Source organism: Enhydra lutris, unplaced genomic scaffold (genome assembly GCF_002288905.1).
Source record: "Enhydra lutris kenyoni isolate GAN:26980312 unplaced genomic scaffold, ASM228890v2 scaffoldscaffold13, whole genome shotgun sequence".
NCBI classification, from domain to species: Eukaryota; Metazoa; Chordata; class Mammalia; order Carnivora; family Mustelidae; genus Enhydra; species Enhydra lutris.
The window spans coordinates 4,513,770-4,535,772 of record NW_019154097.1 but is presented as its reverse complement, the minus strand read 5'-3'; the positions used below and the strand labels follow the sequence as shown (position 1 = coordinate 4,535,772).

The following is a 22,003-nucleotide window of genomic DNA, read 5'->3' as shown; positions in this document are numbered from 1 at the left end:
CTTGGAGAGGTCCTGCTTCTGCAACGCCCAGCGTGACATCTGGGTCGGGTCCTCCCACACAGACCACGTGAAATCGTTATGCAGGGGATCTTTGTATGGTGTGAGGCCAAACACAGAACCAAACCGGCAACTCTAAGCTCCCCTCCCCCGCTCACTCCTTGGGATGTCTCCCTGGAACATTTGGGCCTGTCCCGCATTCCTGGAGGGAGCAGCGGCACAGCTGCCCCTGCAGCTGCCAGAAACAGGCGGTGGCTCCCGCCTGGGGAGGGCAGAGGCCGGAGGGCTTCCTCCGGGGGCCCTGGTGAGCTCACACTCACCCCCACACTCACTGACTTCATCCTTCGATCCCTTGGCTGGGAGCCCAGGCAGTGTGAGGGGCTTTCTCTCCCAGAACAGGCCCTAGGCCACCTCGCTGAGGTGGGGGAGGGGCGGCTTTCCGGCCTGACCCGAGGCCCCAGGAACCGGGAGGCACATATGGAGCTCTGAGATGCCAGAGGATTTTAAGAGAAAAGGTGGGAGGGGGACAAGGGTGGTGGTGAGTAGTGGTACTTTGCTATTTAAAGGGAGAAAATGCAAGGAAGTGAAACTTTTCTCTCCATTTGTTCTTTGGCATTCCCCTCAGAGAATTCCAGGAGGCATGCAGATGACATCATGTCTTAAAACTGAGAAATCTCGATTATTCTGTGAAAGGCAGTTCCTGCCTGTCCCATGTTTCCAATGGAAGCTGCTTTATATTTATGTGTTTAAAGCGGTTTTATGTTACATTTAGATGAGGGTTTAATAATCTTAAATATCTACCAGAAGTAGATTACAATGCATGAAGATCCCATAAAATGAACTTCACCTTGAAGCATCACAAACATTTGGAATTAGAAAAAGACCAGGGATGGATATTATAAGAAATGTACAAAAGAAGTTCGCTTAGAAAAAAAAAAAAGTTTTAAAATTGATTTTTTGTTTTCCCCCTAAGTCCAAATAATTGTGGTCTAAGTAACCATCAGGGTAAAGGCTTTCAATAGGCTCATTTCTTTCGATAAGAATAAGTTCGTACAGAACTGTATATCCAAGTGTATGTGCAAGAGACACTCAAAAGCATCCCCCACACAAGCACATACACCCACAGGGACAGACATGCAGCTGAGTTTTTGTTGTTCTAGGCACTTCGTATCCATGTTAAGTCTGCCACGTTCCCATTCCATTTAATGAATTACTTCCTTGGAGGCAGGACATTTTCTTCAAAGAAGCCCTGGTTGACGACATTCCCTGCAGGGAAGTATCGGGCCACCACGAAGGAAGACCCATCGCTTGCGGATGCCTTCCCCACTCCCATCTTCTTCGTATTCTTCCACACCATGGCTGTGAAGTGTCCTGGAGGGGCAGAGGCAGGGGGAGAGGGAAACAGGTTAGTGGGCAGAATCTGGAGAAGGACGTTTCCAGGGGTTCTCGAACCCTGCACCATCTTGTCAGGCTTGGGAAGCTTGAGCTTCACACACACCAGTCAGAGGCAGGAGACAGAGAACACTCCCCTGCCTGACTTTCTGAGGCACTGGGTCCTCTCAATCAGCCACACAGACCCTCCTCACCTCACCGTTTCCAGATGCCCAAAGGTGTCGTGGTGTCCCGGAGATCACAACAAAGCCAAGTGAGCCCAACAGTTAGGATGCCACGCCACTGGCACCTGCCTCCACCCCTCCGCGCCCCCCAGACTCTATTCTTCAAGGTCATGCATGATCTCCATGTTTCTCCCTGAAGATCACTTTTTGTCCCTCTCTTACTTGACATCTCAGGAACATTTAATAGTCGACTCCTCCCCTTTTTGAAGTACCCTCTCTTTTGGTTTCCATGATGCTGCCCTCTTTGGGCATTCCCATCTTCCTCTTCTGCCTCTTCCGCCTCTTCCATTTCCTGATAAATGCTGGAGGGGCCCGCCCGCCCTTCCCAAGGCTCAGTCCTGGGCTTGCTTTTCTTTACCTGCTGCGCTCTTTTAGGCAATTCCATCATTCTCTGGCTCCCAAATTTATTTCCCTAGCCCAGATCTCTCCTCTGTGTTCCAGATGCAACTACTTACTTGACATTTCCACTTGGATGGCTCACAGGCATCTCGAATGTCACCTGTCCAAACCTCACTACTGATTTTGGTTACCCCCAGAGTCATTGCTCTTCCTACCTTCCTTTTCCATTTATGTTCCCTCCATGCACACAACCCTAGGGACTGATCTGTATTCCTCCCTCTCCCTCATTACCCCCTCTACAACCCATAATTCAATCCTGGAGACTCTAACTCCAAAACAGATCTTAAGTCTATCCACTCCCCAAACTTGGGTTCCAACCACAAACTTTCTCATGTGGACCACTGTTAATAGCCTTTGACTGGTTCCCCAGCACCCACCTTTGCCTCCTCCAATTCACTTTCTCTAAAGGAGCCAGAGTAACCATTTTTAGACATAAGTCATATCTGTTTACTTCCCCACTTAAAAATCCCTCAACTGCTTCCAGTTGCACCTAGAATGAAAGGGGATGCTTTGGCCCAAGGGCCTCCTTTCCATTACTTGAACATATCAGGTTAGTCCCCACCATGGAACCCCTGCACACATTGGCCACTGTGTGGAATGCTCTCCTGATGACCAACATCTTATCCCTTAGGCCTCAGCCCGAATGTCACTTGTGCAGAGAAGCCTTTCACAATCACTTATTTCCTCAACACCTCCCTCCCAAGATCATCCTATCATACCCTGTTCTTCCCCCTCATAGCATTCTTCCATTTGCAATGCTACGTGTGTTTGATTTCTTGTTCATTTGCTTGGCTCCATCGCTAGGGCTCTCAGACTCACAGGGGCAAGAATGAAACTGTTTTATTCAGCAAAGTATACTCGGTACCCTGGCCCAGCCTGGCACATGAAAAGTGTAAAATAAACCTTCGTTGCATGAATACGTGGGATGAATGAAAAGGTAGATGGAAAAACCATCTTGGACTTGGCTTCTACCCTCACTGCAAGTGCAGGCCTTCTACATTTTGCACTCTTTGAAATCTTCACAAGTTGGAGCCTCCTTAATTCCCTCTGCTCTAAGCCAAGCAGCCTGGTTCCTTCTCAAGCTACTGCCTGACCTTCTAGACACTTCTGTGGTTTGTTAAGCTTCTCAGCTATTGTGTCCTGCTATTGAGGCTGCCTGCCCCTCACTCACTGCTTCCTTCCAACTTTTCATATAGCTCAGCGTCCCACTCCCCTTCCACTTGGGGAGTAAAAGAGTTGCTGTAATGTACTCTTTGCTCAGTGACCATAAATTCTTCTGTCTCCAAGGAGTAGAGGGTGCTTACCCTTTGCACCTTCACTGTTAAGGACTCAGAGATCCTTTGACAGGTCAAATATTGACTTCCATAGCACAGAATGACATTCATTTGCTCAAACAACACTGAAGAGATTATGTTTCCTCCTTGAGGGTAGGGACCACACTTGTCTTATTTTATTTTATTTTTTTAAGATTTTATTTATTTATAGGAGAGAAAGCGAGAGCAAGAGAGATAGCACAGAGAGAAAAGCAGACACCCTGCTGCGCAGACAGCCTGACTGCGGGGCTCGATATCAGGACCAGGAGATCAGGAACGGAGCTGAAGGCAGGCACTTAACCGACTGAGCCCCCCAGGCACCCCCATGCCTGACTTACTGGTCACAATATCCCCAGTGTTTAGCACTGAGCTTGACACAAAGGAGATGCTCTCCCAATATCTGATATAAATGAAAGAGACAGAGGAAAGGAGGAAAATTGAATCAGAATGGCAAAGTATCCCACAGGATAAGAAAGAAAGAGGTAGCCATTTTACACCTCTTTGGGTGGATTTTTTTTTTTTTTTTAAAGAAAATAACAGGGGCGCCTGGGTGGCTCAGTCAGTTAAGCGTCTGCCTTCGGCTTGGGTCATGATCTCGGGGTCCTGGGATCGAGTCCTGCATCGGGCTCCCTGCTCAGTGGGGAGCCTGCTTTGCCCTCTGCCTGCTGCTTCCCCTGCTTGTACTCTCTCACTCTTTCACTCTTTCTCTCTCCCTGGCAAATAAATAAATAAAATCTTTTAAAAAAGAAAAAGAAGAAGAAAATAACAAGTGTCGGTGAGGATGTGCAGCACTTGGAACCCTTGTGCGCTGCTGGGGGAATGTGAAATGGTGCAGCCGCTGTGGCAGACAGTACGGGGGTTCCTTAAAAAATGAAATATAGAGGGGCACCTGGGTGGCTCAGTGGGTTAAGCCTCTGCCTTCGGCTCAGGTCATGATCCCGGGGTCCTGGGATTGAGCCCCGCATCGGGCTCTCTCTCTCTCTCTGCTCAGCAGGGAGCCTGCTTCCCTTCCTCTCTCTCTGCCTGCCTCTCTGTCTGCTTGTGATCTCTCTCTCTGTCAAATAAATAAATAAAAATCTTTAAAAAAAAATGAAATATAGAATTACCATCTAAACCAGCAATTCCACTTCCAGGAATAAACCCCAAGGAACTGAAAGCAGGGACTCAGATACTGGTACACTCGTGTTTATAGCAGCACCACTCACAGTAGCCAAAAGGGGAAAAAAACCCAAATGTCCACCAATGGATGAATGGATAAACAAAATGTTATAAATACACATACAATAAAATATTATTCAGCCTTAAAAATGAAATTCTGATATATTCTACCTTGAGGATGAACCTTGAGGACTTTATGCTAAGTGAAATAAACCAGACACTGAAAGACAAATATTATATGACTCTACTTATATGATACCGAGAATCACCAAACTCACAGTGACAGAAAGTAGAAGAGTGGTCACCAGAGCTTACGGGTGGGCAGGGAGAGAGGGAGGGATGGGAGTTATTGTTTAATGGGTTCAATTTGAGATGACTGAAAAGTTCTGGAGATGGATAGGGCAATGGTTGTACAACAAAGTGAATGTATTTAATTTCACTGAACTGTGCTCTTAAAATGATTAATTTTTTGAAGATTTTATTTATGTATTCACGAGAGACAGAGAGAGAGGCAGAGGGAGAAGCAGGCTCCCTGTGAGATTTGCCCCTAAAAATGGTTTTTTTTTTTAAGATTTTTAATTATTTGACAGAAAGATAGAGAGATTACAGGTAGGCAGAGAGGCAGACGGAGAGAGAGAGGGAGAAGCAGGCTCCCCGCTGAGCAGAGAGGCCAATGCGGGGCTCGATCCCAGAACCCTGAGATCATGACCTGGGCCAAAGGCAGAGGCTTTACCCACTGAGCCATCCAGACACCCCAAAATGGTTATTTTTATGGTAAATATGTTTTACCAGAAGATAAAGAAGAAAGAAAGAGAGAAAAAGAAAGAAAGGGGGAACCTGGGTGGCTCAGTCAGTTAAGTGTCTGCCTTCGGCTTGGGTCATGATCCCAGGATCCTGGGACGGAGCCCCGCACCCCACCCGGCTCTCTGCTCAGCAGGGAGTCTGCTTCTCCCTCTGCTGCTCCCCCTGCATGTGCTCTCTCTCTCTCTCACTCACTCTCACTCACGAATAAAAAAAATCTTTTAAAAAAAAGATTGTGTGTATTTCGTCCTACAGATGAACTCCATTTTTATGATTTCTAAATGTAGGTAATACTTTATTTAATTGTCTATGTCCATAGAAGATCTGAGGTTACCAAATTGTTTACAAGAATAACAAACCATAAATAGTAATCAGCAGAGCTGCTGTGATAAAATCAAAGCAAGAACTCAAGGAAAACAAACCCCAGGCACAACTACGCATCTTTTTTTTCTTTTTAAGATTTTATTTATTTATTTGACAGAGATAGAGAGCGTAAGTAAGCAGAGCAGCAGGCAGAGGGAAAGAGAGAAGCAGGCTCTCCGCTAAGCAGGGAGCCTGATGCGGGGCTCGATTCCAGGACGCTGGAATCATGACCTGAGCCGAAGGCAGCCGCTTAACCAACTGAGCTACCCAGGTGCCCCGATGCATCTTTTTCACTTATCCTTAAACTTGTATTAACCAGTGCTCGCTAATCTCTGATTTTCACCTCAAAATCAAAGAGAAACGCTTCTTGCCTCTTCCCCCTGGGTCCTCCTACTCTCTGAGTCACAGCTCCAGGCTGTCCAGCAGCTTGGTGAGGTGTCACCGTTCCCAAAGGCTGCCTTTTCATTAAGGCTCAAGCTCTTCGACACGTGTGAGCCTTTTCTCTCAAAAGAACTGGACTCTGGCTACTGACCACCTGCTTCCTCTGTTGCCCGGGCGAGGAAGAACTGCCATTTTTCCACGGGTTGCCAAGAAAATGATCACAGACACAAGCAGCATGTGGGCCCGTGGAGGCCTTTTCCAAACAGAGGAGACTAAGTGATTTTCCCTCTGGCCAGGGAGGTTTCTGTCCAGAGATAATTAAGTGTGGTTATTTAGAGACGAGTTAAAGGATACAACTTCCTTAGCAACCATCAGACACACAGTGGTTTCTAACTAAATCACTAACTGACACAAAACCAGACACAAAACCTTTTCTTTTTTTTTTCTAAAGGGATCACATCCTCTTTCCTGCAACCGACCCAAAAGCCCTAGAATATACAGTTGAAAGACACATTAAATAAGTCACAGTATGTTTCTGCAAGAGAATAATGATAATGGGTAACAGTAAGAAAGAACGACAAAGCTCTTTTTGTATTAACATGGAACAATCTCTTACAATCTGCTGGGTGAAGAAAGCAAATGCAAAACAGATCATAGACCAGGGTAGAAAAAAGGGGAAAAGAGAACATATTTACTTAATGCTGGTATAAGATAGGACCAACTCTAGGATAATAAATAAGAAATGGAAGGGAAAGTGCTAGAGACCAGGAATGGAAGGATGACTTTTTACTTTATACAGTTTGCAGATTTCATGTCATGTAGAAGTATTATTTATTCAGAATAAATAAACAAACCAATCTATGTATTAAAATAGAATGTAATAAAGGGGGTGTCTGGGTGGCTCAGTTGGTTAAGTGACTGCCTTCGGCTCAGGTCATGATCCTGGAGTCCCAGGATGGAGTCCTACATGGGCTAGGGAGTCTGCATCTCCCTCTGATCCTCCCCCATCTCATGCTCTCTCTCTCTCTCTCAAATAAATAAATAATCTTTAAAAAAAAAAAAAGGTAACAAAGGAGTTGCAAGAAACAGTTTTTCTCCACTCAGCTTGTAGCATAGGACTGTGCCCCTCATCACTAGATGCGCTGACTCAGGGTGGGTGGGGATAGATTACAGGGTATTTCAAAGTCTCTTTCCCTACAACATGGACTCAGGTCAGGGAATGAGGCATGGGGAATGGGCCTGAGGATCTTTAAGGGTCTTGCAAACTCTCATTCTACCACCACCCAAAGCTGTGCTCCTGTCTTAGGATCAGGCTCTGTCTGTCCCCAGGCATTGCCCACTGGCACCTGAGTGGGACAGCCTAGGAGCTAGTTGTTCTGCGGTTTTCCTCTTTAGGGATGGGAGATGTGGGGCAACAGGTTGGACAGGTGGTCAGTGATCATGGCAAGCTCCATTCCCAGCTCTGACACTTGCGAGACTCCCACCTTGGAGCAGGAGCCATGGAAAAAACATCGGATTGAGGATAGGAGATCTATAATAAGTCTCTTCCTCTTTCTGGGCCTCAGTTTCCTCCTCTGCAAAATGGATAGAATAAAGCCCCACCTACAACTGGTGCTGTGAGGCTCACGTGGCCAGGAATGTGGAGTCACTTTGTAATTGTCAAGTGGCAGGCACACAGGAGCAACGCTAGTAACTTGCTCTGACACATGTCCAGTTGCTCGGGAGCCTTGCTCCTGGGAAAAGCAAATCCAGAGGGTGCGAAATACAATGTCTTCTGGACATTGAACTTTATGAAAAGATAGGTTCTGGGTCTTCAAAGAGCTTTGATCACTGGGAGAAGGTTGTTCCTGTTCCTTCCCTCACTTCTTGAATTTAACTGCCACAGAACCACCACTGAGAGCAGCTTCCTTACCCCTGGCTGGACAGCTAAGAAGAGAAATGCCTCAGTAGATCTGCACCTCTGCCCCACAGTCCTGCCCACACTGTTGCAAGAACCTCTGCCCCAAAGGGGTGAGCAGCAAACCACAGGAAACAGTGACTGGCTCTGAGAGCATGTCACTTCCTGCTGCGGAAGAATCTTCCAGAGGGTGAGAGGCCACAGGGGCTCCACCCATGGGTGGGATGGGGTAGGGTAGGGTAGGGATGGGCAGGGAATCCCCTTTTCAGCTTCCCTGGCTCCTTTTGTCAGAGAAACTCTCAGTCCTGTCCAACCCCTCCTGGGCCGCAAGTAGATCTGAGTCAGTTCTGAGGAAAGACAGGTGTCAGGTGAGGGGAGTCGGCTGAGGGGCAGGTGGGGGTCCAGAACACAGAGCGGTTGCCTGGGGCCTCAGTCAGCTAAATGTTTCCTGCTCACCCTGGAGGCCTCACAGGAAAGCGGGACGGTCCCAAGGCCGCTATGGCCTGTGGCACTGCCCTGCATCTACACACAGGCTCTCAGAATGTCCCCTAGAGGCTACCGCCTTGCCCCTCGCCCTATGGGACAGGGAAGGACAGAGAGGCAACCTAAATTCACACGACTAGTGCTGGAGCTGAGAGCAGATCTAGGCTGTCTGCGCTCCAAGCTCATCTGAACGCAAACTGGAGAGAACAGGTGAAGGGGTGGGAGTTGGGGGGCAGGGGAGACGCCTGGGAGGCTGGAGGTGTGGGGAGCACCTTGGAAGGATGCAGGGTATGAGGGGGAGGGAGTTAAGACTAGAAGGAGAGAGTGAACAGTGTGGCCCTTTTCCTGATGAGAGGGCTTTAGAAAGAATATTCTGGATGCTGGAGCAGGCTGGATTGGAGGGGACCAAAACTGGCAGGAGGATGACCGGTTATACCACCACTTCTGGGAGGAGGCACCTGGGAATTTTTAAAATCGACAGCCTCCTTACGGCACACTCTAGTCATGTGGAGAACTTGGAGCTGGTGGGACAGGAATTCCTGGATCGGGTGTACTCAGAGCGGGGTGCATGAGTGTTGGAGGAAGTGACGGGGACAGTACTGCCCTTTGGGTGAAGTCAAACCAGAGAAATACAGAAGAGGTAAAAGAGGAGAGACACGATTGATTTTCAGAGGGTTAGTACCTTTCCAAAGTCAGAGGCCCAAACTGCAACCCTGCCCAGGCCCAGGCCACGGGGGTGACCCCCTCACTCACCAGTCCCAGAGGTGAAGCCAGGCTGCTGGAAGTTGTAGTTCTTGATTTCACTGTACCATCGATCAGCCACCTCCTTTCCTGTATGGAAAAGACACTGTTTCAAACTCGGCAGCAAAATTAACCCACTCGCTACTCCTTCCACCTTCTCCCACTAACCCCAAACCACACACCCCATAGACGTCTGATAAAGCACCAGTGAGCTGAAACAGGGACCCCTGCCCATTCCCCTCTGCAGAGAGGGCCTTGCTTAGGAAGACCCTTGGCCTGGCTTTGGGGGACCGGCCCTGCCGCTAATTTATGGTGTAATCCCGCGCAAGGCCTTCCTCTCTCTGGGCCTCTGTACAAGGGTTGTATGCAACGTACTCCAAGGGCTTCTAATGATGCTCTGAGTTTTCGGGACACTCTGCCCTCACCCCAACCTAAGTGTGTCTCCTGAAATAACCACAGGAGGAAAGGCCCTTGGGCTGGTGGGTCAGGGTCTCCACTCCAGGCAGGAGAAAACCCACAGCATTTCCCTGGGAGCTGTTGATGTCCAGGCCACTGTGGGAGCCTCCATTCCACAGCAGTTAAGTCTTACCCTTAACTTTCACATGTACATGGATCACCTGGGGCACTTGTTAAAATTTGGATTCTGACTGCCTAGGTCAAAGCTGCAGCCTCTGAGTTTGCATTTGTAACAAGCTCCCAGATGCCACTGCTTCCCCAAGGACCACACTTCGAGCAGCCAGGCCTCCACACACGGGTCTCACCTGGGGAGCACTGAAACCAGGCCGATGCCTGGGGCCTGCCACAGACTGTGTCAGTGTCTCTGGAGGAGAGACCCAGGCATGGGTCTTTTCTAAAAGTGCTGCAAAAGATCCCAATGTGTCCCCAGGGTGGGGATAAAGACAGTCTGTGGAGAGGGATGGGGAAACTGGGGCCACAGAGGGTAGCAACTTGCTCAGGGCTCTATAGGGGACCAACGCAAGGCTGGGACCAATCACCTCCATTGCCTGCTGGTTCCTGACCCTTCAGGGAGCCTTCTCCCCATTAGGGCCCATGGCCCCGGCCTGGAAAGGAGGCTGCAGGCTCCAGCGTGGGCTCACCTCTCCCGCTCTGCGGGCCGGCAGCTCAGGGAAGGGAAACCGAGAGGAGGACAGCAGGCCTCCCCAGGGGAACTCCCAGGAATGTTAGGCCCAGGAAGGAGGGAGCAGCCATCTCCCACTGGGGTCTGGAGAAGACTTCAGAGGGCAAAGTGTCTCTCTCCAGCATTTTTCCTAAAAAGCCAGGACAGCCTCGTCAGAGCCGGGAAGCTCAAGAATGTTTGGTCAGTGTGGCGGGATCACCATTCCAGGCTGTGACCTCAGATGGAGGGATTATCTTTCTCATTTTTTTTTTCCTAACATGGAAGAAGCTCAATTGCATTTTTCTGATGATAAAAATGAATACACCAACATTTTAAAAATGAAAGCAAAATGGGAAGAAAGCAAAACTGCAGCTGGGGATACTTGGGAGCCTACAGGGTCAGGCTGAAACTGCACAGAAAGGGCAGAGACAAGACTTTCGCCCCCGCCCCCACGCCCCAGCTGGGAGCTCTTCCGAGGGGGAGGGCCGGGCAGTCTGACTCATCTCTGTGTCCCTGGCACCCGGCACAGGCCCATCCCCGAGCTGGCCATCTGAGACTTCGGAGAGCTGCAGGCAGCCCCCGGGAGCACACACAGAGAGCTCTGGGGCCCCTTTCCCTCTCTGGGCCTGTGGCTCCAAGGCTACATGGAGGGGGGTGCTGGGGCCTGAACACTGGATGTCCTGGGCCCAGCTCAGCCAGAGGGGAGGAGGGGGAGGGCAGCCGAGAAAGCGACCTACCTGTCTGATCGTAGGAGGCCCATGCCAGGTTCTCTCCGCACTGGCCACGACTGGACTCCGGGCTGTGCTTGAGGATCCTCGTGCTGGCCAGGGCCTCCGAATACCTGCCAGAGTCCACGCGCCCCTCAGAGCGGGCCCGCTCAGGGAAGCCCCGGGATGTGAGCCCTAAGCTGCTGCGGCCCAGCCTCCTTTCCCGCCCCAGGCTGGCCGTGGAGATCGGGAGCATCACGCCAGCTGCTCTTCTGAGCCCCACAATAGCCCCATTTTACAGAGGAGCAAACCGAGGCTCAGAGGAAAAGGACCTGCCGAGGTCAGTGGCGCAAGGGTTATTTATTCAAGCCTGGCTGTACCTGCCCCTCAAACCCACGTCCTCCGGGCTGCCCCCTGCCTTCCCCCTCCCCCTGCCCCGTGATAGCGCCGTGAAGGGCCCGCGTCACCCCCGCGCTCTGGGGACTCACTGCTGAGCCTCCCGGTTAAGTTTCTTGCAGAGCTTCAGTGGGGGGACACCGTGCTGCCGCCGGTACTCGTTGTGGGCCTTCAGGACCTCATTATTAAACTGCTTGGAAGCTGCAATGATTTCAAAATGGAGAAGGTCTCAGTGCAGAGAAGGGACCCACCAAAAAAGTGCGATGGCGGCTTCAGAATGCCGCCCAGCCTGAGCCCCAGGCTGCAGGGCGAGACTGTGCTCCCCTTCGGCACCCAGGCCAGCCGGGCGACAGGGACACCCTGCTCCACACCCCTGAGCCAGCCTCCCCATCTCTGCACAGTGGCACCTCCTGGGTCAGGTAGGGCCCGTGGACCGCACATGAGAGAACTGGGGATTTATCCAGGGCAGCGGGAAGGGGCTGAATGGGCACAAGGGGCTGAGAGGAGGACACCTGTGTTTCTGGGAGACCCCGCTGGCCGCTGAGTGGAGGCTGGGCCGCAGGTGCACAGAAGGCGTGGGGGGCTGCGGGGCGGGATAGGGAGCAATGGAACCGCTGGGACAAAATGTATGGAGACTGAAGAGCTCAGACCAGACCTATGGGGTATGGTGGGGGCTGGGAAGGGCTGGAGGTGGCAGCCCAGGGAGAACAGGCCTGGCTGTGGCGAGGGTACCCATACTGTGCTGTGGAAACCAAAAAGACTGGGACAGATAAAGAAGGGCCTAGGGAGGACAGCACTGGGGAAGTGGATTGAGGGGACAGGGTGGAAAAGAATGTGGTGGGGGGGGTGGGGGGGTCAGCTGGGCCCAGGGATGCAACTGGGTCATGACCTCAGAAAGGACAAGCTCAAGGAGGCTGCAGTTAGAGAGAGAATAAGTGGGTGGAGGCAAGGTCAACAGCGGACAGAAGTCACCCCAGTTTGGCTCTGGAATGGAACCCCCTCCATCCCCCACCCTCCATCCGTCTCCCCACCACTCCTCCGTCCATCTTGTGGTTCATCATCTGTTCAGCCACAGCCAGCCACCCATCACCCACCCATCGGTTCATCTGGTCTCTGAGTGCCTCCTCCACACCGGCCTCCTGGATTGTACAAGAGCTCCAGAGACACATCCACCTCGTCCAGCCCTCAGGGAGCTCACACACAGAGGGAGGCAGCCTTGTAAAGAGGCACCGGCAGAGTGATAGCCAAGGTGCAGGTGAGGAAGCCAAGAGGAACTTGGAGAAAAGTAACCTACCATGGGCTTGGGGATCAGGAAGGTGGCCCCTGATTGGAGGCCCCAAAGTGGCTCAGACAGAAGCTAGTGAGGCTGGTTGGAAGACACTGAGCACCAGCAGAGGGAATCTGGGAGCGAGTCGTGTGGGTTATTAGTAAGAGCCACAGGGTCGTTACACAGAGTTTGTCTCTCCTGGCAGGGGCCTGTCCCTGAGGCTTGGCCGTGGGCGGTAAGGGTGCACGTGGAGGGTGAAGAAGAGCTACTCCTCCCCCCGCCCAAGGTCATTCGCCAGCCTCCTCTCCTCTCCTCTGCTCTTCTCACCCCAGAGACCGACATGACCCAACAGGGAGTCTTCTTCCCCTGCCTCAGCCAGATTCCCCAGGTCTCCCGGGGCTTTGAATCAAATCCCACTGGGTCTCTGAGGCGATGCAGGAGAAGGAAGACCCAGGCCGGGGCCTGCCTTCAGGGAGCTCTGGGCTACATGTGGGCCAGGACAGGCGAGGTGACTGTGGGTCACGCCCACGGTGGGTGGCAGTTGAGCCGGCCCAAGGGGGTTCTAATCACCTGATGAGTTAGGCCTGTGGGGCCCCGCGGGGCAGTTCAGTGAGGTCTGGTCACAGCAATGTGGACAGGGGCAGGGGGGCTGAACGGCAGGATTTGGGAGGTTGTAGCTGACAGGCAGACATGGGGGACACCACGAAGGAAGGGGTGATGGTAGCTGCTTGCTACCATCTTGCCACCGAGACAGGGGAGGAGCTGTGACCTGAACTCTTCAGGTCTTTGTGGTCAAGAGAGGGGACAAACCCTTGTTGGTATGAAAGGTAAAGATGTCAGGTTTATGGGAGGGAGGAGGACAAGGGAAGGTACTGTTTACTGGGTGGAGTTTCAGATTTTCAGGATGGAAAAGTTCTGGAGATCTGTTGTACAACAACATTACGTACATGTGAATGTACATAATGCCACTGAACCGTAGGCTCTGAAATGGTGAGGATGGTGAATTTTGTGTCCCGTGTTTTCTACCAGAGCAATAAAAACAAAAATTGGGGTTCAGTATGTTAATGTGGTATTTGAGATAATGGAGTCACAGAGGTTCTTAGAGAATATGTCAGATGGAAGCCATAGCGACTGGTGGGAGCCAGAGGGGTTCTAGTCGAAGAGATGCAAAGGAGTCGGTAGGGCGGCCTGGAGGCCAGAGTGCCACCAGCCCCTGGGCAAGGCATTGCCAGTCCTGCAGGAGCCGGTGTTCAGCTGGATTTCCTCACCCAGCCTGGCCCTGGCTTTGTCTGAGAGGCAGCAACTATCGGAAGTGTGTCCACAAGTGGTGGCCAGGTGGAGAAGGGGTTGGAAACAGGGTCTTATAAGGAAGGTGGCAAGAACTGGGTCTGTTCATCCTGGAGATCAGCCTTTGGAAGACACAGTGGAGACCTCTGGTAATTCTGGGGCTCCAGAGGGCAAAATCAGGGCCAATGGGTAAAAAGGCAGGATGACAGATTTTAGCTCAGCCCAAGAAAGATCTTGCAATCAAAGCTTTCCACAAAAACTGAAAGAGTGACCTTACAAGGTAATGAGCTCTCCAGCACTGGGGGAGTACAAACAAGTGACTCGTCTCAAAAGGGTTCAGGCACTGGAGGCCAACTGGATGACCCTCAAGTCCCTCCAATCCTGAGATCCCATAAGGTCCCATCAGGGTGGGGTGAGAAGAGACAAGTAATGGCTGACCTCACACTTGCAGCGAGTTTGGAGCTTCTCTAAGGAGATGCAGTGATCACAAGTGTATGTGTCTGTGCAGGGGCAGGTGTGGGTGCACACAGTCAAGGGGCAGAGGATCCCCATCTGAGAGACGGGCTTGGTGAGGCCCACACTAATGTCCCTGCCAGCTCCCATGTCCCCCGCAGGCCACAGTGGGACACCACAGGAGGTGCATGGGACTGAGGAGGGTGGGCTATGGGGACCACCGATGTACCAGGGAATCCTCCCCGGAGGAGGCAGTAAGGAGGCAAAGCGGACACAGAAAGAGCCAGGCAGGATGCAGGAGCTGGTGGACCCAGGGCTATGGGGAGGAGGGGGAAATATGGGGAGTGGGTGGGTTAGCTGAGGTGAAGCCAGGTTAAAGCCAGCTCTGAGTGCCGGGCTCAGGTCGCACTGCGCCCAGCAGTGCTGTAGGTCCTGCAGTCTTTTTGGCAGAGAGGGACACACAAAGCTGCTAAAAACTAGGTCACACCAGAATGTGAGAAGTAAAAAGAAACAAAAGTGAAAGTTCCTGAGCCCAATCTAAGCTTGGTGCCCAGAAGCCCACGCTGATCACTGTCGCCAGCAAGGCCAGTGTCCTGGGTCAGGTTTTCTAGACAGGGGTCAGGAAGACTTTTTGGTAGGGGAGCCTTCTCTCCCTATCCCCAACCATACTTCAGAGGCCAGTCCCTGCCCAGGAGACTCCTTAGAGCAGGGCCTTAGCCTCCGGAGGCAAGATATCACTTGTGAACACACCCAGCGAAAGGCACACCTTATTCTGTACAAAAACCCTAGAACATAGATAAATGTAAATATTAAAAAGTCAAAGAAAACCCACCCATCCCCACATTAGACAGGGAGAGCCCTTACAGCCACCCCCCCAATCGGGGAGGGTAGGAATAATGTCCTTATGTTGTAGGAGGGTAAACCAAGGCTCAGAGAACTCCTACAGGCTCAGGGTGTTAGCCCAGAATGGAAGAGGTCCTTTCTTTTGCTGACCAACCATTTCCAGGTGCCAAGCCTGTGCATGATTTTATTTGCTTTTTGCCACCTTTTGTGGGAGCCCCCACCACTGTACCTTTTATTTGATAAGGAAACTGAGGCTCCAGAAGGGAAGTTACCTACGCAAGTTCCCACAAATGGTCCAGGGGTAGTAGACCCACGAAGAGGGAAACCCTGTCCTTAACTCTATACCACCCCTGAGGCCCAGGAGACAGAGGAAACACACTGAAGAGACAGTGGGGTCATCAGATCCGGGAGGAGGATCAAGTCCAGTGGGGTTGGGCCTGCCAATCTCTGAGGAGGGGCAGGAAGAGCAGAAAAGAACTTCCTCAGAAGCCTCCTCTATGCCAAGCCCTTTATGGACAGACCTGTCTGAGAGGCCCCAGATGAAAAGGAGGAGCTTCCAGGGACGGGTGTGGGGTTTAAGGTCAGAGCCGCTGGAAGGTGCAAGGAGCTGCCTGGGCAAGGTTTGCCGTGGCTGAGCGACTACGGAGTCAGGGCTGGGCTGTCTCCACCAGGGGAGGGAGTGTTGTGCTGGGGTGGAGGCTCTTGGAGATCCTTGGGGCCCAGGCTTCTAACTGCCAGATAAAAACTCAGGCCGTGCCCCTCCTCCTTGGGGCTATTGGCTGGGACAGACTCCTCCCTCACCATTGGTCCTCTTCTGAGGCCTCCCTGGGCCCAGTCTGACTCATTTCCCTGCCCTCTCCAAAATCCTCCCCAAAGACGTCCATCAGGGGTCAGGGCAGAAATTGTGGACAGGCCCCTTCGGTCCCCTTGGCAAGAGGTTGGAAAGCAACCTGGTCCCACCTTTGGGGCAAAGCTGGCTTTGCTAGTTTATCAGGAAGAGAAATTATAAGTTGATTAAAAAAAAAAAAAAAGTGAGTTCCAGATGGGTCGCAGGCAGTTCCTGCTCTTTCTGCCTGGATTCCAGGAAATTCAAGACCAGCTCTGCCTTTTACTAGCTGTGTGACCTTGGACAAGTCGCTTAATCACTCTGTGTCTCATTTCTCCCATATATAAAATGGGCAGAACAGTTTCTACCTCACACGGTTGTGGTGAGAATTAAATGAATTAACCTATGAAAATGCTTCAGAACAGTTCTGGAACACAGTGAACAGTTCCTAAATGTCTACTAGCATCATTATTGGGCAGAGACACTTTATCCCTTGGCCTTGGGAGAAACTGCCCTGTCAAAGCCTAGATTTTAGGGGCTCCTGGGTGCCTCAGGTCCTGATCCCAGGGTCCCCTGATGGAGCTCCATGTTGGGAATCCCTGCTCAGCGGGAGCCTGCTTCTCCCTTCCCTCTGCCCCACCCCCAGGCTTGTGCACGAGCTCTCTCTCTCTCCCTCCCTCAAATAAATAAAATCTTAAAACAAAACAAAACCTAGATTTTAAAGCGAGCAGGGCTGCTGGTATTTAAATTGGTCTCAGACATTTACTGGGTGAATGAGTCCATGAACAAAAGAATGGAGCCTCCACACATGAGCTCCGAGAAGGCACTAGGATGGGAGCCTTCTCTTTACGTGGAGGAAACTGTGGTTTTCAGTTGCACATGTGAATTGCCCAAGGTCACAAAATGAGTCCACATTACAGCCCTATCTAAGTTGTCCCTCCTTTCCCCTTCTTCCCTCCCTCAAATCACGCACACTACCACTTCACAGATGTCTTCCTCTACCTAAGGGCAAAAACGATGGACAATGAAGAGTTGCCCAAGTGCCACCTGGGAACACAGATGTCCCGGAGCACTGGCCCCAGGCTGCCCCTTTGCAGACAGACTTTCATCCCTGAAGGACTGAAAGAGCCAGGGAGAGCTTGCTCTGGCCTGCAGAGTGGCTGTGTGTTCCTGCGGCCCCTCAGGCCTGCCACACAGACTGGCGAGTCCCTGGGCTTCTGCTCGGGCTGGTTCCCCATCTGTGTGAAGGAAGGATGACATCTGTGGTTTTCAAAGTATCTTCAAAGCAGGAAACCCTTTCTTTGAACCACTCCCCCTTTTTTTCAATAAAATCAACATGAAAATGGAACTGCTGGAATGACCTGGCCCACACAGCCCTCCCTAGCAGAGGTGTGACAGCCCCCACTCAGTAGGGAATTCCCAGGGTAGCCAGTCCCTAAAAGGCCTTCTGCTCTGCTGTCCTCTGGTGCTGCATGCTGTGGGCGGAGGGGCACTAAGATTCCCAGAGGTAACTGCAGGCTGTGTAGAAGTCTCTACGGGGCTGCAATCCAGGGTGAAAAGCAGGTGGGGAGCAGGTGGCAAGTGGTCCATGTGGTAGAGGGGAAAGCACACAGCTGGGAAGGCAGAAACCCGGTTCAGATCCCAGTTGGTCCATTTATGGGTCAAGGTGTGAACTCGGGCAAGGTACTCAACCTCTATAAACAAAATTGGTAATACCTGCCCTGTAGGCTGTTAACAAATGTTAGTAATGTGTATAAAATACCCAGCTCGGGGCACCTGGGTGGCTTAGTCTTAAGCGTCTGCCTTTGGCTTAGGTCATGATCCCAGCGTCCTGGGATCGAGCCCCCCCGCATCAGGCTCCCTGTGGGAAGCCTGCTCTTCTGTGGGAAGCCTGCTTCTCCCATTCCCACTCCCTCCCCTTCTTTTCCTTCTCTGGCTGTCTCTCTCTCTCTCTCTCTCTCTCTCTGTCTCTCTCTGTCAAATAAATAAATTAAATCTTAAAAAAAAAAAAGTAAAATAAAATACCTAGCTCCAAGTCTGGCATGCACTAGGAGCTTAATAATTGGTAAATTAGGGACCAAAGGCTTCTACAGAGCCGGAAGCCACTGCCTTTCTTCTCTGCCCCCATCACACTTGCTGCAAACTGAAGCCCAACAGGGAGACCGGGCTAGGAGCAGGTCCTGGGAATCTCGAAGCACTAGCCTGAGTGTCTTCTGGAATTTAAGCTGTGTCAGTTGTGTGATACTTTTTCAGCAATGCCCACAACCCCAGACAGCTCTAACGTACATCTGAGGTTACAAATTAAAAAGAGATTGGCCCCTATGCAGTGATGAGGAAATTGAGGCCCAGCAGAGGCAGGGGCTGGCTCTTTCCCTGGTCTTTCTGGAACCACATAAAGCCTCTCTGTAGATAAATATCTGTGAGTGCTAGGGGCCCTGCAGGCAAGGACCTCAGGCTGGTGGCCTGGAACCACAAGGCTGGGCCCGTGTTGAAGGGCCGTGGGGCCTGGGTGACCTAGAAAAGTCCCTTTCTCTTGGGGACCCTTAGGAGAGCCAGATACTGTCCTGGGGGCTCATAGTCTCTGGGAGAGCCAAATAAAATGCATGTGGCTATGGGGGAGATAGGCCTGGACCGGCATTCTGGAAGGTCTCCGGGTATGCGTGGTGTGGGTGGGGATGGGGTGACATCTGCCTGAACCAGCTCTTCCCGGCCTCTGCCATTGCCTTCTACCTCTGAGAGCCACCTAACTGTGCATCTCTGGTCCTCCGAGTGTCACCACCAGCCTGCAACCAGACGCACACTGCTGGCCCTTCCCTCATGTTCACAGTAAGTCAGTCACCAAGTCTGCTTCTGGCTATCATCTCCTCGTCCTCTGCAGTCCTTACATGCCTCTCCTGAGCAGCCACAGAAGTCTCCCCGTCTTAGCCACCCTCCACCCTGGCACAACTCAGGCTTTCAGATCAATGCCTTTCAGTAGCACCTGAGGTCCCATGGGTAAAGTCCAAATCCCCAAGTCCCCGAGGAGGTTCGATGGTCCCCTCTGCAGAGATCTCTCCCTCCCCTGATCTCCTGCCACTCTTCACTGCACCTGCCTGCCTTGAATCACTTCCCACCTCTTTCCAGAGCATATCCATGATCCAAATAAATTCTGCTGAGGACAGAGGCCATGCATCAACAGCAGTGGGTCTGCAGCTTGGCACACAGCTAATAGGTGGTGGGACAGAGGGAAAGAGAAAAGGAAGGAAGAGGGGAGGGAGGGATGGAGGGAAGGAAAGAGGAAGGGAGGGATAGATGGATGAACAGATAGAAAAATGGGCATATAGCTGAATATTTGAAGTTCTGGAAAACTGTTTCTTAGGGAAGAAGGCAGAAACAACTGATACAAATGTGGCTTTAGAGAATTTGTGGATTTCTCCGAGGGTACAGAAAAAAAGTTGATTTCTCAAAATGCCTTTCACATCTGCCATCCTCTTGCCCTATCGCCGCCTATCACCCTGTTCTTGAACTACATGACAACTCATGCCACCTTTCCATACTGGAGAGTATATGGGCCACCCTCTGAGGCACAGAGAAGTAAAAAGCCTTGTTCAAGATCACACAGCAAGTGATCAGCAGAACAGTCTGAAAGCCAGACCTGTCACAGCAGGTCAGGATGAAGGCCAGGGAAAGCCACTTACCCCCAACACCAGCACCTCATGAGTCTGGATCTTGAGAAGAGATTCAAGGAGGGACCCGGCCTCACCCACCTGAGGTTCACAGCCCCAACTTCCCATGAAGCAGGACTTCTGAACCCTGTTGAATAGCTGTTCACTGAGAGCCTCCTGTGAGGCAGAAACTATGCTGGGCTAGACTCGGCCCCCGGGGCCCCAGCAGTGAGGAGTCTGTGGGAAACAGGTCCATGGCTGAGGCAGTGACCCAAGCTGACTGCTGGGAGGGCTGCAACAAGAAAGATACAGAGTGGGACCGTCCCAGGCCTGAGTTGAGCCTAGAAGTATGGGGAGGATTTGCAACCTCAGCGAAGTGGGAAAGACAGAAAGTTGGTGGTGAGCGCTGGGAGAGGTAACCCAGGGGAAGGGACCAGCGGGCCAGTCTCCTAATAGCAGTGTGCAGAGGGGGAGGTAAGGGTACCGATAAACTCCCACAGGGCCCCAGGCCCAGCGGCAGAGTGGTACTCTTTCTCCCAAAGACAATGGGATGGAAGGTGTTAGAAAGTGACAAGACAGATCTGCATTTTAGAAAGTTCACCGGGACAGCCACAGAGGTGAGGATGGGCAGCGACAGGTCAGACATAAAGAGGAAGTGCGAGTCTGTACCGGTGGAGCCAGACTGAGCCTGGCACATAGCTTGGCACAGAAGGGGCGCTCGGGGGAGGAGGGACGACGACAGAAGGAAAGGATGCTCAGAGCTGTCCGTAAGAGAGCTGGCTGGGGCGAGCTGTGTTGCAGCAAGAGATGCTGTCAGAGTTGGGAGGCTTTTTCCAAGTCTAACTCTGCTCCAGAAACAAAGCAAAAGCCACGCCTTGGCCGGACGCCGAGCGCTAATCCCATCAGCGCCTGGAAACCCTCCCTGACGCAATCTCTGGCTCGCAGACAGGGGGACCCTCCCTCGGTCTCTCCTTCCCTCGCTCCCTCCTGGTGGCCCGACGGCCACCCCGGCTTCCTGGCTGCCCCGGAAACTGCCGGCGCGGAGCCTCCCGGCACTTCGTCCCGCACGCCTCCCCATCCCGCACCCCGGATCCCGCAGCGCAGCCGGCGTTCTGACCCTGCGTGGCAGCGGCCGCCCCGCTCCCGGGGGCACCTGCCCGCCGCGGGGCAGTGTGAAGGCGGGGGGAGGGCGGCCCCGGCGCCCAGACTCGCGAGCCCTCCCCGCACCCGCCCGGCCAGCCCGCGGGCTCACCTGACTTGCCCATGGTCCGCTCGGCGCGCTCCCCGGCTCCTGCCGCCGCTGCGCTGCGCTGAGCTCTCTTGCCGGCGCCGCGCAGCTGGACAGCAGAGGAGGAGGCCCCGCGGCCGCAGCCCCTCCCCCGGAGCGGCCCGGCCCCCGCCTTATAAGGCAGTAGTAGCCGCAGGCGGAGGCGCCGGGGGGCAGCCCGCCGGCTTCCCGGAAGAGGCGCCACGCCTCCAGCGCTCTGCGCGCCTCCGAGTCCGGCTCGGGAGAACTCGCCTCGCGAGGGCACCGCCTCGACTGTCCAGAGCTCTCCAGGTGTGGACTGGGAGTCGGGGACCTTCCGGATCTCAGCCCCGAACGGCCCCTCTCTGGACGCGGAATGGGAGTGCATAGGGAAGCCGCTGAGGCGCTGCGAGGACCATAGTGCTTACTGTCGCGGCACGAGGGAGACAGTTCCAGCCCGCATCACCAGGGGCCAGGGCTCTCCCCACTTCGCCCTGACCCTCCCAAACACCTGTCTCTGAGTGCCCCACCTTCTGCTCCCCAGTGACACAGGGCTCCAAGGGCATCTCTGTCTTCTTCACTTGCCATACCCTCTGGTGCGAATCAGGGTTGGAGTCCGGCACTCACCCGCCTAACCTCCCAACCCTGCGTGGGCCCTCCCAGGGAGGGTGCGGCAGCCCTGCTCTGACCCGTGGGCCTGTCCCTCACTGGGTATCAAACCAAGCCAAATCCCCCACCCTTGAAGTCTGGCTCCAGACCTGTCTCTTCAACTCCCTAACTTCATCCCATGCTCCAGACTAGACTTCTTCATATTCCCCAAACATGCTGGGAAACTTCATCCCTTCTCACCTTTTCTGGGGCTGTTTCTGCAGTCTGGGTGCAGGCTCATCTCTGCCCACTGGAGTCCTAACTATCCCTCAGGGCCTTTGGGTCCCTTTAACTTCCAGAGACCCCGACCTTTCTTGACTTTGGGGGCAGTGGTCAGTACACACCTGGCACTGGGAAGACTGGTCTCAGCAATGCCCTACCCGTGTGTGAGAACAGCACGTGCATGAAGACACAGCCTTG

The 22,003-nt window shown here is 52.7% G+C and overlaps 1 protein-coding gene across 3 annotated transcripts; it reads right to left on the bottom strand.

The window, feature by feature from the left end:
- Nucleotides 1–442: 442 nt before the first annotated feature.
- LOC111146019 (GLI pathogenesis related 2) lies at nt 443–21,020 on the bottom strand. 3 transcript variants are annotated; one of them, XM_022501383.1, is made up of 5 exons: nt 20,942–21,020; nt 11,462–11,570; nt 11,004–11,107; nt 9,162–9,239; nt 443–1,368 (listed from the first exon to the last, which is right to left on the bottom strand). In XM_022501383.1, the coding sequence occupies exons 1-5, from the start codon at nt 20,952–20,954 to the stop codon at nt 1,208–1,210; spliced, it is 465 nt and encodes a 154-aa protein (XP_022357091.1). In that variant the 5' UTR covers nt 20,955–21,020; the 3' UTR covers nt 443–1,207. The 3 variants fall into 3 exon arrangements, with proteins under 3 accessions (XP_022357091.1, XP_022357092.1, XP_022357093.1); XM_022501384.1 differs by lacking the exon at nt 9,162–9,239; XM_022501385.1 differs by lacking the exons at nt 9,162–9,239; nt 11,004–11,107.
- Between the last annotated feature and the right edge of the window lie 983 nt (nt 21,021–22,003).